At 36.7% G+C, this 21414-nt stretch overlaps 1 protein-coding gene across 4 annotated transcripts in view; it reads right to left on the bottom strand.

Moving 5' to 3' along the window:
• Positions 1-21414, bottom strand: part of TTC27 (tetratricopeptide repeat domain 27) — a 202164-nt gene that overhangs the window by 25097 nt on the left and 155653 nt on the right. For all 4 annotated transcript variants that reach the window (XM_032239260.1, XM_032239263.1, XM_032239262.1 and 1 more), the window contains 2 exons: positions 16590-16642; positions 12429-12594 (listed from right to left, as the gene is read on the bottom strand). In XM_032239260.1, coding sequence (XP_032095151.1) covers positions 12429-12594; positions 16590-16642 — 219 coding nt within the window. The remainder of the gene's footprint in view (positions 1-12428; positions 12595-16589; positions 16643-21414) is intronic.

Here is a 21414-nt window from a genome sequence, read left to right as displayed (position 1 = left end):
AGAAAGACTCTTCCCTAGCGTCTGCAGAAGAACATGGCCAAGTCAACATCTTGATTAAAACTTGAATTCTGTTCTCTAGAACTCAGTGGGGAGAACAAACTTCTGTTGTTTTAAGGCAGCAAGTATGTGGTAATTTCTTATTGTAGCCCTAGAAAACTAACATTGCATTTTTAAGCGGAAAGACTAAGACAGTTAAAACACTAAGAAAAACTCTTCCCAGGGCACTCTCCTGGCTTCTCGAAATCAATTTATGGTTTTCGTTCAGAAAGCAATAAACATGAATGTCACTGTCACAGCCTACCCTTACTATGGCTGGTGACCTACAATACCACATTCACTGGTCAGAAGTCCTTGTTTTTGCATGTCCATAAGTTTTAAATATCAAATCTCTTGATCTTTTCCTTAATGAAGTATGGATTTTTGTCATTATAAAAAATATTTTCTTCATCACCAAGCCGATACAAATATTTGCCATACTTTTAGTGCTTTTATGGTTTTGCTTTTTCAATGACGATGAGAGCAGCTACATTTTACAGCACTTGTGGCCAGGTGCTGTGGCTCATGTCTGTAATCCCAGCACTTTGGGAGGCCAAGGCAGTTGGGTCACTTGAGGTCAGAAGTTTGAGACCATCCTGGCCAACATGGTGAAACACTGTCTCTACTAAAAAAAAGTACAAAAATTAGCCAGGTGTAGTGGCGCATGCCTGTAATCCCAGCTACTTGGGAGGCTGGGGCAGGAGAATTGCTTAAACCCAGGTGGCGAAGGTTGCAGTGAGCTGAGATTGCGCCACTGCATTCCAGTCTGGGTGACAGAGTGAGGCTCCAATCTCAAAAAAATAATAAAGAATAAAAATAAAGAGCAGGGTACGGTGGCTCATGCCTGTAATCCCAGCACTTTGGGAGGCTGAGGTGGGCAGATCATGAGGTCAGGAGTTCAAGATCAGCCTGGCCAACGTGGTCGAAACCCCATCTCTACTAAAGATACAAAAAATTAGCCAGGCCTGGTGGTTTGCACCTGTAATTCCAGCTACTTGGGAGGCTGAGGCAGGAGAACCACTTGAACCTGGGAGGCGGAGGTTGCAGCAAGTTGAGATCATGCCATTGCACTCCAGCCTGGGTGACAGGACAAAACTCCGTCTCAAGAAAACAAAAAAACAGCACTTGTATCTGCGGGGCACTGTACCCAGCCCTTTACTTATGTTAACTCACTCACTCCTCTTAATAGTCTATTAACTCATTTAATCCTCACAAGAATCCTACTAGGCAGGTATTGCTATCATCCCCATTTTATGAAACTGAGGTACAAAATGGTTAAGTAATTTGCCCAAGGTGACAAGGTGACACAGCCAGTGACTGGCAGAAATGGGCTGCCTAACTCCAGAGTACGTGTTCTTCCCTAAAACACATTCTACTTCTCAAGAAATTCCAATTTAAATATTTTATTTAAGTAAATTAACATTGGTTTCAAGCTTTTGGTCCTCAACATTTGGCCAGCTATTTCAATACATATTACATATCCTATTTTTATCTCACAGATTTAAAATGCCATCATTATTACATACTAAATTCTCATTCCTGCTTGATTCTGTTTCTGTTTCTGAATTCTCTTTTCTGTTCCATTTCATTCTTGCATCAGATGTTAACTCTATATAATAAAGATATTATTAGCTTTTTTATCTTTCCTATTTGTTACAAATATCTTGTCAAGTATTTTTTTAATGTGGTCATAAAAATTCCTTCCAGCTTTCTTTTACTGCTTCAGAGTTCAAGAGCTTTCATGAGTATCTACTTCTATTCCCTATTCCTAATTTTTCTATGAGATTAAAAATATTTAGCATAGATTTAGTCTATCTGGAGTTTTGTTTGGTGTATCATAAACTAATCTGAATAAAATTTTTAGACCTTGATGCTTAGATTTTTTTCTTCTACTCTTTCTCATTTTCATAAAATACACATAACATACAATTTAGAATTGTAATCATTTTTAAATGTACAGTTCATCAGTATTAAACACATTTATAATGTTGTACAACCAGCATCCATCTCCATAACTATTTTTACCTCATAAAACTGAAACTCTACCCCATTAAACAGTAGCTCCTCATTCTTCCTCTCCTCAGCCCCAACGACCATTCTATTTTGTGTCTATGATTTTGACTACTCTAAGTACTTTATATAAGTGGAATCATACAGTATTTGTCTTTTTGTGAATGGTTTACTTCACTTAACATAAATGTCCTCCAGGTTCATCCATTTTGTAGCATATGTCATAATTTCCTTCCTTTTTAAGACTGAGTAAATTCCATTGTATGTATGTACCACATTTTGTGTATCCATTCATCTACAGATGGAAATTTGGGTTGCTTCCACATTTTCGCTATTAGCCAGGCCTGCTGGTATATATGTGTATACTTTCATAACGCTGCTATGAAAGTATACACATTTCTCTTTGAGATCCTGCTTTAAATTATTTGGGGTATATACTCAGAAGTAAAAGTGCTGGACCATAACGTAACTCTATTTTTGATTTTTTAAGGAACTACCATACTGTTTTCCACAGCAGCTATACTGTTTTACATTCCCACCAACAGTGCACAAGGATTGCAATTTCTCCATATCCTTATCAACACTTACTATTTAATTTTTTTAATATTTGCTAGTAGCCATCTTAGTGGGTTTAAGGGGGTATCTCATTTGATTTGCATTTCCTTAATGATTAGTGGTGTTGAGCATCTTTTCATGTGCTTATTGTTCATCTGTTTATCTTCTCTGGAGAAATGTCTATTCAAGTCCTTTGCACATTTTTAAAATTTTGGGCTGTTTGGTGGGGGATTTTGTTGTTGTTCGATTTTAGGAGTCCTCTATATATTCTGGATATTATTCTCTTATCAGATACACTACTTGCAAATATTCTCTTCCATTCTGTGAGTTGCCTTTTTACTCTGTTGACATTGTTTTTGGTGTACAAAATTTTTAAATTTTCACAAAGTCCAATTTGTCTATTTTCTATTTTATTGCCTGTGCTTTTGGTGTCATATCCAAGAAATCTTTGCCAAATCCACTGTTATAAAGCTTTTGCCCTATGTTTTCTTCTAAGAGTTTTATAGTTGCAGCTCTTAAATTTAAGTCTTTGATTCATTTTGAGTTAGCATTTGTATACAGTATTAGATAAGAGTCCAACTTTATTCTTTTGCATGTGGATATGCAGTTTTCCCAGGACAATTTGTTGAAAGACTGTTCTTTCCCCACTGAATGGTCTTGGCACCCTTGTCAAAAATTATTTGAGTCAGGTGCAGAAGCTCACGCCTGCAATTCCAGAACTTTAGGAGGCAGAGGTAGGCAGGCTGCTTGAGCCCAGAAGTTGGAGACCAATCTTGACAACACAGCAAGAGACTGTCTTTACAGAAAAGAGAAACAAAACTAGTTAGATGTGGTGGCATGCTCCTGTGGTTCTAGTTACTTAGGAAGCTGAGGCAGGAGGACTGCTTGAGCCCAGGAGTTCAAAGTTGCATGGCTTAGCTATGATCATGCCACTGCACTCCAGCCTGTTCAAGAGAGTGAGATACTTTTTTTTTTTCCTCCCAAGACAGAGTCTCACTCTGCCCCCAGGACAGTGTGCAGTGGCACAGTCTCAGCTCACTGCAACCTCTGCCTCCCAGATTCAAGTGATTCTCCTGCCTCTGCCTCCCCAGCAGCTGGTACTACAGGCATGCACCACCATGCCAAGCTAATTTTTTAAATTTTATGTAGAGACAGGGTTTTACCACACTGGCCAGGCTGGTCTCGAACTCCTGACCTCAGGTGATCTGCCCACCTCATCCTCCCAAAGTGCTGGGATTACGGCTGTGGGCTACAGTCCCTGGCCAAGACACTGTCTCTTTAAAAAAAAAAAAAAAAAAAATCATTTGACCACATATGCAAAGATTTCTGGGTTCTTCGTTCAATTCCGTTGGTTTATATGTCTGTCTTTATGCCAGTACCACACTGTTTTGACTATTGCAGTTTTGTGGTAAGTTTTGAAATCAGGAAGTGTGAGTCCCCTAGCTTTGTCATTCTTTTTAAAAGTTGTTTGGGTCATCCACGGTCTCTTGAGACGCCATATGAATTTTAGGATAGGTTTTTCTACTTTTTGCAAAAAACCAATCTATTCAGATTTCCTATTTCTTCATGATTTAGTCTTGGTAGGTTTTGTGTTTCTAGAAATTTGTCTATTTCATCTAGGCTATCCACTTTGTTGGCATACATTTGTTCACAATATTCTCATAATCTTCTTATTTCTGTAAAATCAGTAGTAATATTTCCATTCTCATTTCCAATTTCGGTAATCTGAGTCTCTTCTTTCTTTTTCTTAGTCCATCTATCTAAAGGTGTGTCCATTTTATTAATCTTTTCGAAGACCTAATTTTTGGTTTCACTTTTTCTCTATTATTTTTCTACCGTCCATTTCATTTATCTCCATTCTAATCTTTATTCTTATTTTCTTCCTTCTGATAGCCTTGGGTTTAGTTTGTTCTTTAAGTTGTAAAGTTACTGACTTGAAATAGTTCTTGTGCTTTAATGCAAGCATTTAGAGTTATAAATTTCTTCCTTAGCAATGCTTTTGCTATGTCCTACAAGTTTTGGTATGTTGTATTTTCACTTTCATTCATCTCTAAGCATTTTCTAATTTCTCTTGTGATTTCTTTTTCGATCCATTGATTAAGAATTATTGTTTATTTTCCATAATTTTATGAACTTTCTAGTTTTACTTCTGTTATTGATTTGTAATTTTCATCCTGGGGTAGTCAGAGAAGATACTTTGTATGACATCTATCTTTTAAAATCTACTGAGACTTAATTCATGATCTATCCTACTGTCTCTCCTAGATAATGTCCCATGTGCACTTGAGAAGATACGTATGTTGTTGTTGGGTAGGATGTTCTATACATGTTTACTATAAAATTCATTAACATACAAAATTTCTGCTTCTCTAACAGAGCTATACTTACCCCTTTTGGTTGCTGATGTCACTAAATTACATCTTTATAAATGGTGTACCCCAAAACATACACTAATATGTTTAATGCACTAGTCTCTTAAATCACACAGAAAACAAAATATGGAGCTACAAACCAAAGTTACAATGCTACTGGCTTTTAGATTAATAACTATTTTTTAAAAATGTATTAGTCTCTTAAATCATGTGGGAAACTAAGAGTACAGTTAAAAAACATTGTAACAGGTAACAGGCTGGGTGCAGTGGCTCACACTTATAATCTCAGAACTTTGGGAGGCCAAGGTGGGTGATCACTTGAGGTCAGGAGTTGAAGAGTAGCCTGACCAACATGGTGAAAACCTGTCTCTACTAAAAATACAAAAAATTAGCCAGGCATGGTGGCAGGTGCCTGTAATCCCAGCTACTCGGGAGGCTGAGGCAGGAGAATCTCTTGAACCTAGGAGGCAGAGGTTGCAGTGAGCCGAAATCCCGCCATTGCACTCCAGCCTGGGCAACATAGCTAGCTCCATCTCAAACAACAACAAAAACCAAAAACATTGTTACAGTAATATTAGCTTTTATAACCATTCTTGCACTTATCCTTATTGAGATTTTTATTTCTTCATATGGGTTTGAGTTATTGTCTCCGCGTCTTTTCTTTTCACCCTGCAGGACTCCCTTGAGCACTTCTTGCAGGGCAGTTCTAGTGGTAATGAACTGCCTTAACTTTTGTTTATCTGGGAATGTCTTAATTTCTCCCTCACTTTTGAAGAGCAGTTTTGTCAGATAAAGGATTCTTGATTGACTGGTTTTTTTTTGTTTTGTTTTGTTTTTTAAGCACTTAGAATACAACAGCCCACTGCCTTCTGGTCCCCAAAGTTTATGATGATAAATCTGCTGATAATCTTATTGAGGAATTCTTTGTATGTGACAGATTTCATTTTAATCATTAAAAACAACTCTATAGTTCTTCATATCCCTCCCAAATCAATACCATGCCACTGAGTTCATGTAATGGCCTTTAAATCCCTTACTCACTTTTCTATTTCATTTAGGTAACAGAAGAACTTTTGTTTCATCCCATCCCTATTTCTTACCTCCATCAGGAACCACACTTAGGGAATGGAGCAAGCCAGAGAATGACTGGGAAACTAACACTGGCCTGGGAAGAGAGTTGAAGGCCTCTCACAGAGAGGAGTGGCAATTCCAACATAAACGTAGAAGAATCTCCACAAAGAGAAATGTATTAGCTATTCTCTACCCCCAGCACTAGCCTTGACTTCCTTGGACTAGTCTCATCAAAGTCTGACCTACAAGGCGCTGGCCCTTTTGACTCCTGGAGGTCCTCATTGCAGGAAGGAATAGGACTGCCTTAGGACCCATTACAAAAACTTCCAGGAGGGCTCCAGGCCAGGGATGAAGCAATTTCCCCCCTCCCCCGCTTGGCTAACTCCCTGCTCCACTTGGAGTTCTCTAAGTACTTGTTCTGTTTCCTGCTGTGATAACCCTGACCCTTGGCTTCCCCAAACCTCAGTTATCAGAGAAAGATAGGCAGTTTAGCATTGTCTTTTTTAGTTCTTCAGAAAAAAACCAAAAAGCAAAAATAACAGTTCTTGGATTGTGGAAAGGGCTTTAGATTAAATAGGCCAGATGTCAAGCCTTGGCTTTATTGCTTGCTAGCTATAAGAAATCAACCTTATTAATTCACTTTGCTAAGCCTCAGATACCGCAACAGTTAAATGGAGAGAATACCTATTTTCCAAAGCTATAATATGTGCAACATATATCCGTTCCCTCCTCCTCTTTACTTTCAGGTAATGCACAGACAGCAAGTGTACCAGAACATCAGTTTCATTGGTAACTTGCCCCCCTGCACATCAACACCATCTTCTTCTGCCCCAAAGAAAGCATCAAATAAAAATACACACAAAGGACAACCTTAATATGCAAGAATATATATTGTACGATTCTATCTATATGGTATTCAAGAAAAAGCAAACCAAACTGTGGAGACAGAAATCAGAAAGTAGTTGCCTCATGGGGGGAAGAGGTGGCATTTCAACTGACTGGAAACACATGTAAGAGAATTTTCTGTAATAATGAAAATGGTCCATAACTGTTTGGGGTGGTGATTACGTAAGAATACATAATAGAGGCCAGGTGCAGTCCCAGCATTTTGGGAGGCCGAGGAGGGTAGTTCACGAGGTAAAGAGATTGAGACCATGCTGGTCAACATAGTGAAACCCTGTCTCTACTAAAAATACAAAAAAAATTAGCTGGGCATGGTGGCACGTGCCTGTAGTCCCAGCTATTCGGGAGGCTGAGGCAGGAAAATTGCTTGAACCCAAGAGGCGGAGGTTGCAGTGAGCCGAGATGGCGCCATTGCACTCCAGCCTGGGTAAAAAAAGGAAAACTCTTTTTCAAAAAAAAAAAAAAAAAAAAAAAAGAATATATAGTAGTTAAAATTATCTGCAAATTATTTTTCATTTTCTTATTTTATTTCATATTCTTCTGAGATGGGGTCTTGCTCTGTTGTCCAGGCTGAAGTGCAGTGACATGATCATAGAATGACTGGGAAACCTTGGCGTTCTATGAAATCTCACTGAAACCTTGAAATCCTGGGCTTAAGTAATCCTCCTGTTGTAGCCTCCTAAGTAGCTGGGACTGTAGGCACATGCCGCAATGCCTGGGTTATTATTGCAAATCATGTCTCGATTTTTAAAAACCTTTATTAGATATCATTCACAGGCACATTAACATGATAGGAAAATGTGCTTTTGACATAAATCTTCCCCATAGACTTCAAGGCATGACATAAAGAAAAAAATAAGATATGCCTACCTGTGATTTCTATCCTCGTCTCCTACTAGCCAAATGACTGCTCAAGTTATGTAAGCTCTCTGGGTCTCATATTAATCAACTATTAAATAAAGAATATTTAGTATTGACTTCACATACTGTATGCCCAATAAAAGATAAGCTGTGTTAAGTGGCAGAAACATAGTAAGCACTCAATGTATGTTAACCCCCTTTCCTTCCTCTTCCACATATAAACAGCAAATGAATTTGTCAATAATGCAATACTTAAATCATTTTCCCAAAATGTTGCCCAAGGTATCCAGAAAAAGAAAAAAGTAAGAAAAGGAAAAATATCCTAACAAATCAATGGTAGAATTTACCTTGAGGAAAGAAGTATGGCTATCTATGAGGATTTGTTTGCAAGGATATGCATGACATTATTTACAATACTCAGAAACTGGAAAACAGCAACTAATTATGTAGAAACACGAAAATCAGTTTTATGATAGATGAATAAAAATATGTATAATCTAGAAATAAATACAAATAAGTGCAACTATAGAAAAGCATTCCTGGGTTTAACCAATCTATATATTAGTCAAAATTAGGACAAAGGTTTTTTTCAACATAGTACTAGAAGTCCTAGACAGAGCAATTAGGCAAGAAAAAGAAATAAGAGATATTCTAATAGGCAAAGACTAGGCGAAACTGTCCCTATTTGCTGACAATATGATCTTAGAGAAAACCCTAAAGAGTTCACGTAAAAACTATTAGAACTGATTAAATAAATTTAGATAAAAAATTAACATACAAAAATCAGTAGCATATCTATAATACTAATAAAAGCTATACAGAAAGGAATGATCAGTACCAGAGTCAGGGTAGGGTGGAAGTGGGGTGGGGAGGAAATGGGGAATTGTTGGGCAAAAGATACAAAGTTTCAGACAGAGAATTAAGTTTGAGATCTTCTGCATAGCACAGTGACTGCAGGCAACAATAACGTATTGTACATTTCAAAATACCTGAATAAAAATGTCAAATATCTCACCATAAAAAGACAGGTAAACAAGGTGATGGGTATGTTAATTAGCCTGATCTAATCATTCCACCTTGTCTGTGTGTGTGTGTGTGTGTGTATGTATGTATGTATGTGTATATATATATATACACAAAAACAACACATTGTACTCCATAAATGTATACAATTAGAATCTTTCAATTAAAATATTAATTAAATTATAAGGACAAAAAAGAAAATTATAAAGGTAGTATATTCACTCATTCTTTAATTACAAATAGTGAGAAAAAAACAGAAAAATTTGAGGCTAATTTACCCATGCTTATTAAAATAAGCATGAATTTAAACACACACACACACACACACACACACACACGCATGAAAAAATTTTAATGGCAATAATCCATATCCATAAAGTAGAAAAAACAGGTACAGGATTACAACATGTTAAATTGGAATGAGAACTTAATTTTGCTATATTGAAAATTCCCCATGATTAGAGAAGTAAGAAGCTAAGACTATGACCACTAAAATATGTTTGAAATATCTATTTAAGATAAAAGTTAAATCATGGTATCTGAATTCATACTAGGAAAATATATATATATTTAGATTTTTTTCCTTTTCTGAAAAATGCTCAAATGTATTTCTTTGCATCTTGGGTCCTCTTATTCTTTCTTAGGGAAGGCTGCTGAAAGACTTCTTTTTTTTTTTTTTGGAGACAGGGTCTTGCTCTGTCATCCAGGCTGGAATATAGTGGTGTGATCATGGCTCACTGCAGCTTCAACCTCTCCAGGCTCAAGGGATCCCCCATCTCAGCTCCCGAGTAGCTACAAGTACATACCACCAAGCCCAGCTAAAATTTTTTGTATTTTTTGCAGAGAAAGGGTTTTGCAATGTTGCCCAGGCTGGTCTCAAACCCGGGCTGAGCTCAAGCAGTCTTCCTGCCTTGGCCTCCCAAAATGCTGGGATTACAGGTATCAGCAAGCCACTGCACCCAGCCGGCTGAAAGATTTCTAAGTAAATGTTCTTAAAATTCCAATGATTTTGATTTGGCATCCAACATGGCAAATCACAACTGAAAGTTTTATGAGACTCAACTATCCACATACTCAGGTTATTTTTACCAAAATTATGTCCTTTAGTATCTATAATACCACTGTTACTACCAATAGATTATTGTAAATATCACCTCTCTGCTCATACATATACAGATATTCAAATACAGAAGTATTATCTAAACATTAGCAAGAATGTTTTTCATCCTGAGAGAGAATGAGACTCCTAATCTGGGGGTGGTGGAGATGGTAAGAAAAAGGAAATTTAAATAAAATTGTTCAATACCTTTTCAGCTATTGTAACTGCTTCTGCTTCATTTTTTCTTGCCTTTCTTTTAGAATACATGAGTTAGCATGATTTGCCATAATTAATTCATCTAAGTCAACTAAAATAAGCATTATTTTGATGATTTTATAACTCTTAATGATATACAAGTAACAGCTTTACCAAACAATCTTTGAACAGTTACTCTGTCTAATATTATTAGTTTCCTTAAAACAAGTGGGTGGGGAGATCCATCCATCCATCTATCCATCCATCCATCCATCCATCCATCCATCCATCCATCCAACCAGAGTCAGATATAGCTTATGATGATAGTATAAACCTATCTCCACAGCTGTGGTGAAAAGTAAATGAGCTAATACATGTGAAGTTCTTAGGATAGTTTCAGACACACAGCAAGCCCTCGGTAAATATTAATTATTGTTATTTTACCACACACCACTTTGGCCTGCTCTATGTGCCTTGGGAAGCAAAGGAGAATAAAAGAGCAAATAGAAAAGCCTCTTGCTTTCATGAGTACACATCATAAGTCTGTCTCTAATTGGAGGAGAGAGGCCTAGACCCATCTGGGTACCTTATATAAAACAAGTCCTACTGGTGCCAAGCATGAAAGGATGATCAGGATTTTCTCAGGATCCAAAAAGTCAACCTGGTGAGCCAGTTGTTACTAATCCTTAGCAGAAATGAAGGAGGTTACTGTGGTTAAAGTATAGATTTAGAGAGGAAATCTCACTCACAACAGAAAGAAAAGAAGATCAGTTAGGAAATAGAGGCAGATGACAGAAGATTAATGGGATCAGACTGACCAAGGAAGCCAATTCTAAGATAATTAAGGAAGAGATGACACAGCAGAGCAATACCAAGAGGATAGAAAAACAGACTGACAGCTTGAAGAATCTCCCATCTAGCATACCAGGAAGCAGGGGAGCTTCACACTCCTTTCTGACCAGATGTGTAAACTTAGTCAGCCTAGCCGTAGAGGACTGCTAAGGTCCCTTTTTGCTCTGAAAGTGTGTGATTCTAAAGAATGCTGGAATTGAGCCAGCAGCAATGTCTAAATGAGGAGTGTTGGATTTGAATGTTTCATGTACATTTTTTTTTAACATGAAAGAAAACAACATAATTTCTTTCAAGTGTAAGATGAAATATACTATCAATATAAATGATTTACATTCTCCTTGAGATTTTAGGAACAGGTTTCAGAAATCTTTCCCAGTAAAGAAAGAACTTAAAAATCACAGTTGCAGTTAAGCAAGAGATATGCACTATCTTCAGTGGTCACAGTACACTGAGATCTGTTCAGAGTCTCATCAGCGCCCCTGCCAAGGCATTAAGTGTAGAAGAGGAAGAACTGCCTCAATGGAAGATTTCAGTACAACTGTTGACTATCAGGATACTGTGCAAACAGATTCACTAGAGCCTCTACCCTTTCTAGGATGTAAAACTGCTATCCCTCCATTCACTTGGCTATCATTCCACTCAGTTTTGTTTGTTTAATTTGAGACAGAGTTTCGCTCTGTCACCCAGGCTGGGGTGCAGTGGCACGATCTCTGCTCACTGCAACCTCCATCTCCTGGGTTCAAGCAATTCTTGTGCCTCAGCCTCCCGAGTAGCTGGGATTACAGGTGCCTGCCACCATGCCTGGCTGGATTTGGACTTTTAGTAGAGACGGGGTTTCACCATGCTGGCCAGGCTGGTCTCGAACTCCTGACCTCAAGTGATTCGCTTGCCTCGGCTTCCTAAAGTGTTGGGATTACAGGCGTGAGCCACCACACCCAGACTTCATTCAGTTTTAAGTGATCTTTACGCTGTAAAATTCAAGTCCCTTCTTTCTATAATGGATACATAATGTACAATATTTAGAAAGGACCTCCCTCCCGCCCCCAAAAAAAAGAATGAAAGAAAACCATATATACACATGCAGGAGCTATATTAACTCAAGGAGTTACTCCAGCTACCACAAGTCAGAGAATACACTGAGATACCCAAAGTGATAAGTAACACAATGTTCTATTTGGTTTCTGCTAAGTGACTATACATATGTAACCCACATATCTATCAGATTTTTGTAACTGAGTCACAGTAATATTCAGTTTATGACTATACAAACAAATTAGAATTCCAGAATTCTATATATAATGAAGAATATTTGACTAGAAAAGAATACCCTTTTCATATGTTACATGTGTTTAACAAAATTTTCCTGTGCATATTCAAGGAAATAATTTGTACCATATCATCAAGGATTGATATCAAACACAAACTGAAATAACAAAATATTAATATCCTACCTGAACATCTTTGTACTTGTCACGTAAGTCCAAGAGCCGGTGATAAGCTTTAATGGCTTCTGAAAATTCCCCAATGTCAGTGCTGGTGAGGATGTAGTTTTCCCAAATTTGCCAGTGTTCATAGTTACACTTGAGAGCTTCTTGTAAAGTTCTAAAAGCTTTTACTCTATTGAAGGTCAAATTTTAAAGAGAGCAATAATGAACTCATTTTTATTAGAATAAAGCATAGCTAAATGTACAAAATGCTAATGTGGACTATCAGTCCTTATTCGTTCACATTAACAAAAAGAATCAGAGATCCAAACAACACAAAACCACCTCAAATTTCCCTACAAAATTCAATGACAGACCCTATGGTATATGTAGCACACATACAGAGATACTCCTTTCCTATTTACTGGAAACAAGAACATTATTTTATAACTAGGTATCAATCGCAGTATCACCTCAAGAGAAGGCACACTCAAGTTCCAAACCTGGAGTCAGAATGGCCAAGAAAGTACAATTGTAAACCTGCAAGACAAAAGGTGCAGACAGTAGCACAGGGAGCAGAGGCAAGGAGGTCAAAACAAAACAACACACTCCTCATGAATCTGCAACCAAAATGCTGCAAACCAAAATTCTACACCCTGTGGAAAAAAAACCTATAGTCAACCAAACTAACAACAGGACCTAAACCTACTAAAGATAAAATTTTAAGGGGGCCAGGTATGGTGGCTCACACCTACAATCCCAGCACAATATTTGAGTGGCTGAGGTGGGTGGATCACCTGAGGTCAGAAGTTCGAGATCAGCCTTGCCAATACAGTGTAACCCCATCTCAAAATACAAAAAAAAAAAAAAAAAACAAAAAAAAAAAAAAAAATTAGCTGCGTGTGGTGGCACGTGCCTATAATCCCAGCTACTCAGAGGCTTGATGCACAAGAATCACTTGAATCTGGTAGGCAGAGGTTGCAGTGAGCCAAGATCATGACCCTGCACTCCAGCTCGGGTGGCAGAGCAAGACTCCATCAAATAAATAAATAAATAAATAAATATTTTGAGGAGGAGAGGCAGGAGTGAAAAAAAATTTTTTTAATTGTTTAAGGAACAATTGAAACAATCTAATAAAGTCTTTAAATAAATTTGTTTAGAATACTGAGACAAAGAAATAATTCATACCGAAAAGGAGCAGAAAATTGTCAAACAAAAGCAGGGAGAAATTAAGAACAAGGAGATGTGAATAAAAACTAACTGGAAATGTCAGTATTGAAAGAGGCATTAAAACAACCAAAAAAACCTCAATAGCTAACAAAAACTAGACTGCACATAGTCAAGGAGAAACTGATGAATTGGAATATAATACTGAGGAGTTCATACAGAATTTGAATTAAAAAATAAAAGCTGGAAAGAGACAGAGGAAGGAATAAGAGGTAAGACTTATACATCTGATAGACATTCTACAGTAAACAAATGCAGAGCATGGCAGGATTCTTTATATCAAAAAGCTGAGAATTCTCCAGAAATGAACAGAGATCTAAATTCTACCATCAAAAGTGTATTTCACATACTGAGCATTATAAAGACAAACCAATATCTAGAAATACTGTGTGAAATTTAGGAAAGATATTCCTAATATCTACAAAGAAATGACAACAGATATTTATTTCATCAGCAGTAAGACAACAGAATATTACTTTTAAAGTGTTGAGTGAAAATAACTGTCATTCAAAATCTTATAAGCAGCTAAACTTACCACTCAAGGATAAATGCAAAATGAAATATTTTTAGATATACAAAGGTTAAGAGTGTTTACCATCTATTGATGCTAAGAGATCTAAGGGATTCCTTCTTGCAAAAATACAAGGGAACTCAAAAAGAAAGAAAGGAAACGTCATCAATTTCAGTCATAAATTGTGTCCTTAGAATACTTTTTTCTTTTTTTCCTTTCTCTACTCTACCGCATCTAATAACAACTGCCTCCAACAGTGTTGGACCAAGACTCCCCAGTTATCCCGTCTACAGGGGTTGGAGGTGAAGTTAATCCATTGGAAAATAACAAGTAGAAACCTATACCATGAGGATTATCCTTTTTCGTATATGTCCTCCCATCCTCTAACCATAATTTCCTAGCCTCAAAATTGCTCAATGAATTCCTTTTTCCTTTTTGGTAAATATAGTTTCTTTGTAAGGTGCTTCATTTCAGGATTCACTTATCAAAACCCCTCTATAGTACAGATATTGCACATGAAAGTTATATCTGAAGATGAGACATTTTTCTATGGACGGACAGGAACATGCTACCAAGGGGAATCAGGTGAAACAGCAAAGAGAGCACTTTAATGAAGAATCTTGTGACCACCAAGGGATAAATGAAATAGTTTAATGGGCCGTTTTAAGGCATGAATAGATTCTTCTGAGAGGAGCATTAATAACTACCTCAGAAATAATAATCCCATTAGCTTTGTCTGGAGCCTTAGCAAAGAAGAAAAGAGTAAACAGGAAAGAATAAAGAAATGATTGACCTCTGATCTTACAACTCCACTTTTGCACAAAAACCTATTTGTGGAGCTACAAGAAGGTAAGAAAGTTGAGAAACAATAAACAAGAACCCCTAGGAGAGAAAGCAGAATTCCTAACATGAATGGGCTGGAAGACAGGGTATCAAGAGCCTCACTATGTACAAACTTATCTGGGTTGCCAGAAAAACTCACTGAGATCATTCTACAACTATGACAGGGACTTCCCCAGCCTGTTGCTTCAAACCGAAAAGGTCTCCAGAGAGTTTTAACACAATCAGTTGCAATCAAGAACATAATATTATCTTCTAAAGAGAATGGTAGAACAGACAGCATTTTATGTACACTGTCATCCAAGATCAGAGGCAGCATTTCATGATCTCAATGTAATATGGATTTAATGACGTCTTCAGAAATTATCTTGTGATTCCACCAAGAAAAATTAAATTAAGTCTGAAAGTAAGGCCAAATAAAAATGAAAATATATCCATCCTTTAATTAATTGATTAGAACTCTGGCAACAGCAGTCCTTCTCCCTTCCCTTTCCTTCGCTTTTCGTAGCCAGTCAATAAGGCCAGTTAGTTGGTTGTCTCCTTTATAAACGGTTTGGCATCTGCCCCGTCTTTTTCTACGCTAGTTATCTCATGCCTGAATTGTTACAACAGCTGTGCCCCAACTGGTTTCCCAGCCTCCAGTTTCCTCTCTAGTCTGCCTCACATACTGCCACCAGATAAATCTTCCCCAAAAGCTTCTTTCTTCATGAAATTACCACACTGAAATCTCTGGCTTCCTATTCTCAACAGGACAGTCTCAACTCATTAGTCAAATAATCAGAAAATACTGCAATTTTACTTCAGTCTACCTTTCTAACCTTATCTCTCACTGAATATTTCAAATTACTCTATAGCTGGACTATTTTGCTTCCTATCTCCTAAAATACTACATTCATTCCTGTCATTCTGCATTTGGTCACATCATGTCCCTTGCCTAAGAGGCTTTCCTCTGCCCCTTCTATCCATCCTTCAAATTACTGCTTGAGTCCAACATTCGCTCAGAAGCATTTCTGATCCAGATCACACGCCTTCTCTCTTCTCTGATCCTATGGGACCAAATGAGTGGCTGGCATATAATAAGTGTGCTACAAATATCATGTATGATTATTTTAGTCCTCTTTATATTCTCACTTGATATTTGCCATAAATAGCTTATATACTAATCAATTTTTAAAATAAGATGGCATAGTATCTTATTTTTTAAACCTACATTCCCTGAAGACATTGGCTCATATTTATTTACATTTTTCAATAATGTCTAATACAAAGCAAGCAATGAATACAAATAACTGTCAACTCAGTTGATCAACTAAACATATGTTTGCTTTTATCACATAATGAAATGAAGAACGTAAAACTTCAGTACTAAGTAAAGGTATCCAATAACATTTCTTATTTTATTATCTATAAAATGTTTTCAAGAAATAAACTGTATATTTAGAATTCAAGTTAATTTAGTTTGAATTGTTTTTCTACCTAGGTTATTCTATTTCATATACATGGGTGAGAAAGGTACAGTAAGGAGAAACACCAAAATAATGTTCAGTTGTAGAAAACCTCATTCATTTATTTTGGAAGCAAAGTTCTTCATATTTGTCTAATGAACTTACTTTTGTTTTAATCGGATATAGGAGGTTGATAAATTGTTCCATGCTTCAGCATTCTGAAATGACAGAGAATTCAGTTAATTAGCTATTCTCATTTAGGTAAAATTATTGCTGAAACCAAAAGTACAACACACTTTCGTAGTCCAATATATACTCTTTAAAACCACAATTTTCAAGAAAGTATGTTTAAAGGTATATGGCAAAATTAAATTAAAATGGACTTTCATAATTTAGAAAAAGGTTAAAAAAAATCAACCAAGCAATATAACTATTATTGTACTAATCAGCAATTCAGTTAAGATTTTATTTTGAAACTTGGATGTACAAAATAGTTAAGATAATTTACAACATACTCTATATAGTACTATATAGATTTACTACAAAAAAAGGCAATGCAGTATACTGTTTTTTCCTATCTTAAAAGATTTTGCCATTATATCAATATCCTTCTTCACTGGATGGGGGAAAAAAAGAATCTGTTCTCCAGTGTTACTACCTAGTATTTCATCCATCTAATATATTTCTTTACCTATTCCTATACCCAATGACAAAAATAAAACTGCTATATCATTTTTTTAAATCAGTTTAATTGGATTAAATTTATATAAATGTTGATTCTAACAAGAATGACATAAATTATATATTTCTCTTTGTTCTACTTTTCATCTAATATAGTAATATAGTTCTCAAGTCCCATACATGATTCAAAAATTAAATGGCAGTGAATTTCCACTTCTAGACGTGGCAAAATTAGTAATTTCTTGAAGTCTGGCAAAGAACAACTACTACAGGGCTATGAGCTGAATGGAGATTTTGGAGGTCACACTGTGCTAGGAGCTATTCAAGTTCCAAACCAGCCAAAGTCAAGAGTTCTTACTGATTGCCCATAGCATTAAGTTCAATCCTAGAGAGGTTATACCTTAAGAAAATGTTATTAGAAGGCTGGGTGCATTAGTTCACGTCTGTAATCCCAGCACTTTGGGAGGCTAAGATGGGAGGATCACTTGAGGCCAGGGGTTTGAGACTAGCCTGGTAAAAAGAGTGAAGCACTCCCATCTCTCTCTCTCTATATATATATTTTTAAAAAGGGTTATAATAACAACTTCACACCCACTTTAACAAAAATTAAAAACAAGCTGATTTATGAGTGATTTAACTGAATACCAAAATACACCTCAATCCTCCTTAAGAGAATAGAATAAAACCAAGAAACCCAACAACATAGTATTCACAATGTGTAGAATACAATTTTTTTTTTTTTTTAAATGGTGGACATGGAAAGAAGCAGAAAAATTTCCTCCATAACCAAAGGAAAAAAATCGGTTAATAGAAACAGTACCAGAAATGAAAGAGATGTTGAAATAAGCATAGGATTTCAAAATAGTAATCATAAACATGTTCAAAGATTTGAAGGAAAACATGAACATAATGAGAGAATGTTTGGGGGAATCTTAGCAGGGACATTAAAGCTGTAAAAGAATCAAATGAAAGCAGCCTGACTGCTGGAACTGCTTGCTGTAACCTGAAACCAGTTTTATCTGCAGTTGCTGAGATAATCTGCTGAAACTCTGGGGCTAATTTTGCCCTCCACCATCCCTCGTCAATGGAAGCTTGCCAGCTCCCCAAACCCTTACTGTAAATGCCAATGAACTTCTCAAAGAGCAATTTGTAACATTTCCCCTTTTTATAAAACTTCTAACCTTCTCTTTGTTATTCAGACATATCAAAGACTAGCTGGCAAGTATATATATGCCCCAGACTGTAAGTCTTTCTTCTCAAATAAAACATTAAATTTAGATCTTTTATATAGAAAATTTTAAGGAGTCAAAAAAAAAAAAAAAAAAAAAGAAAACCCACAAAAAACTACTAGAAGTAATAAATGAGCTCAGCAAGGTTGCAGAATATAATTAACATATAAAAATCAATTGTGTTTCCATAAACTAACAATAGGCAATCCAAAAATAAAATTAAGACCAGGTACAGTGGCTCACATCTGTAATCCCATCACTTTGGAAGGCTGATGGGGCAGATCACCTGAGGTCAGGAGTTCAAGATCAGCCTGGTCAACATGGTGAAGCTTCATCTCTATTAAAAATGCAAAAATTAGTTAGGCATGGTTCTGCACACTGTAATCTCAGCTACTGAGGAGGCTGAGGCAGGAGAATTGCTTGAACCTGGGAGGGGGAGGTTGCAGTAAGTTGAGATTACACCGCTGTACACCAGCCTGCGCAGCAGAGCAAGACTCTATCTCAAAAAAATAAAAGATAAAGTTAAGAAAATAATTCCATTTATAATAGCAGGAGAAAGGATAACTTAACAAAAGATGTGTAGAATTTATACTCTGAAAACTATAAATATTAAACGATATATAGAAAAATAGAAAGACGTTCCACACTCATGGATCAAAAGACTAAATAATATTAAGTTGGCAGTACTCCCCTTATTCACCTGCAGATTAAATATACGGCCTTTTGGGATGCCAAAAAAGGCATACCAACTGCTTTTTTGGTGGAAATTTACAAAGCTAAAATCCCATAGGAAAATTCAAGGAACACTGAATAGCCAAAACTATCTCGAAAAGGAAGAATAAAGGTGAAATACACCATTTTCAAAACTTACTATAAAGCTTTCGTAAACAAGAGAGTGGCATATGCACAGACATACAGTCAATGAAATGTAATTGATGGTACATCAACAGTCAATTGATTTTGACTACTTTCATTTACAGTAAATTGATTTTTGACCATTTATATGAAATGCTGAGAATAGGTGAATCTACGGAGACAAAATGCACATTAGTGTTTGCCTAAGGCTGAAGGGGAGGATGTTTGGAGAGAAATAGAGAATAGAGAATGACAACTAATCAAGTGACAAGACTATGAACAGGGAAAGAGTCTTTTCAAAAAAGTTTTGAGACAACTAGATATCGACAGGTAAAAGAACGAAGCTGACCCCTCCCTTATATCATAAATAAAATTAACTTAAAACGGTCCCTAGACCTCAAAGTAAGGGTTACAAGCATAAAACTCTTAGCAGAAAAGACAGGAGTACATCTTTATGACCTTGAATTTGGCAATGGATTCTTAGATATTGTACTGAAGGTATAAGCAACAAAAGAAAAAACAGGTAAGTTGGACCTTATCAAGATTAGACATCTGTGCTTCAAAGTGCACTATCAATAGAAAAAAAAAGTAACAGAATGGGAGAAAATATTTGCAAATCATATATATCTGATAAGGGACTTGTAGCTAGAATATAGAAAGACTCTTACAACTGAATGATAAAAAGATACACGACCAAATTTTACAAACGGGTAAAGGATGTGAATTCCCCCAAAGAGGATACACAAATGGCCAAGAAGCATGTGGAAAGATGCTCAACATCATTAGCTATCCAATACATGCAAATCAAATCACAATAAGATGCCACTCACTAGGACAGCTATACTTAAAAAGACACTCTTGCTCTGTCGCCCAGGCTGGAGTGCAGTGGTGTGCTCTCTGCTCACTGCGACCTCCGCTTCCCAGGTTCAAGTGATTCTCCTGCCTAAGCCTCCTGAGTAGCTGGGACTCCAGGTGTGTACCATCACACCCAGCTAATTTTTGTAATTTTAGTAGAGATGGGGTTTCACCATGTTGGCCAGGCTGGTCTCGAACTCCTGGCCTCAAGTGATGGTCTCCCAGAGTGTTGGGATTACAGGCATGAGCCACCACACCTGGCCTAAAATGATACTTTGGAAAACAGTCTGAAGATCCTCAAAATTCTGAACATGGAGCTACCATACGATCCAGCAACTCTACTATTGGGTGCATAACCAAGAAAAAATGGAAACATATGTTAGTCCCGAACTTATAAGCAAATGTTTATAATAGTGATATTTATAATAGCCAAAATGTGAAAACAATCCAAATGTCTACCAAATGATGAATGGATAAATAACAAATGATATACCCACACAATGGAATATTAATTGGTCATAAAAAGGAACAAAGTACTGAAGCATGCTACAACATGAATGAATTTTGAAAACATTGATCTAAGAAAGAAGCCAGTCACAAAAGCCCACATAATGTATGAATCTATTTATATGAAATGCTGAGAACAGGTGAATCTATAGAGACAAAATGCACATTAGTGTTTGCCTAAGGCTGAAGAGGAGGGTGTTTGGAGAGAAATAGAGAATGACAACTAATGGGTACAGGGGTTTCTTTTTTTTTTTTTTGGAGAGGGAGTCTCACACTGTTGCCCAGGCTGGAGTGCGGTGGTGTAATCTCAGTTCACTAAAACGTCCACCTCCTGTGTTTAAGAGATTCTCTTGCCTCAGTCTCCAGAGTAGCTGGGATTACAGGCATCTGCCACCATGCCCAGCTAACTTTTGTATTTTTAGTAGAGACAGGGTTTCACAATGTTGGCCAGTCGGCTCCTGATCTCCAGACCTCAAGTGATCCACCCGCCTTGGCCTCCCAAAGTGCTGGGATAACAGGCATGAGCCACCACACACAGCCACAGGGGTTTCTTTTTAGGGTAATAAAAATGATCTAAAGCTAATTGTAGTAAGTGGTTGCACAATTCCAAATGTATTAAAATCATTGAATTGTATATATTAAATAGGTGAATTATATGGTATGTGAATTATTATCTCATAAAGCTATCAAATATAAAGACTTCATGACTAAAACATGAAAAGCAATGGCAACAAAAGCCAGAATAGACAAATGGGATCTAATTAAACCTAAGAGCTTCTGCACAGCAAAAGGAAAAATCATTAGAGTGAATTGGCAACCAACAGAATGTGAAAAAATTTTTGCAAGCTGCCCATCTGACAAAG

Source organism: Sapajus apella, unplaced genomic scaffold (assembly GCF_009761245.1).
Source record: "Sapajus apella isolate SASKATOON/1434 unplaced genomic scaffold, GSC_monkey_1.0 scaffold44, whole genome shotgun sequence".
Classification (NCBI taxonomy): Eukaryota; Metazoa; Chordata; class Mammalia; order Primates; family Cebidae; genus Sapajus; species Sapajus apella.
The sequence above is the reverse complement of the archived record's forward strand: the minus strand, read 5'-3'. Positions and strand labels throughout refer to the sequence as shown.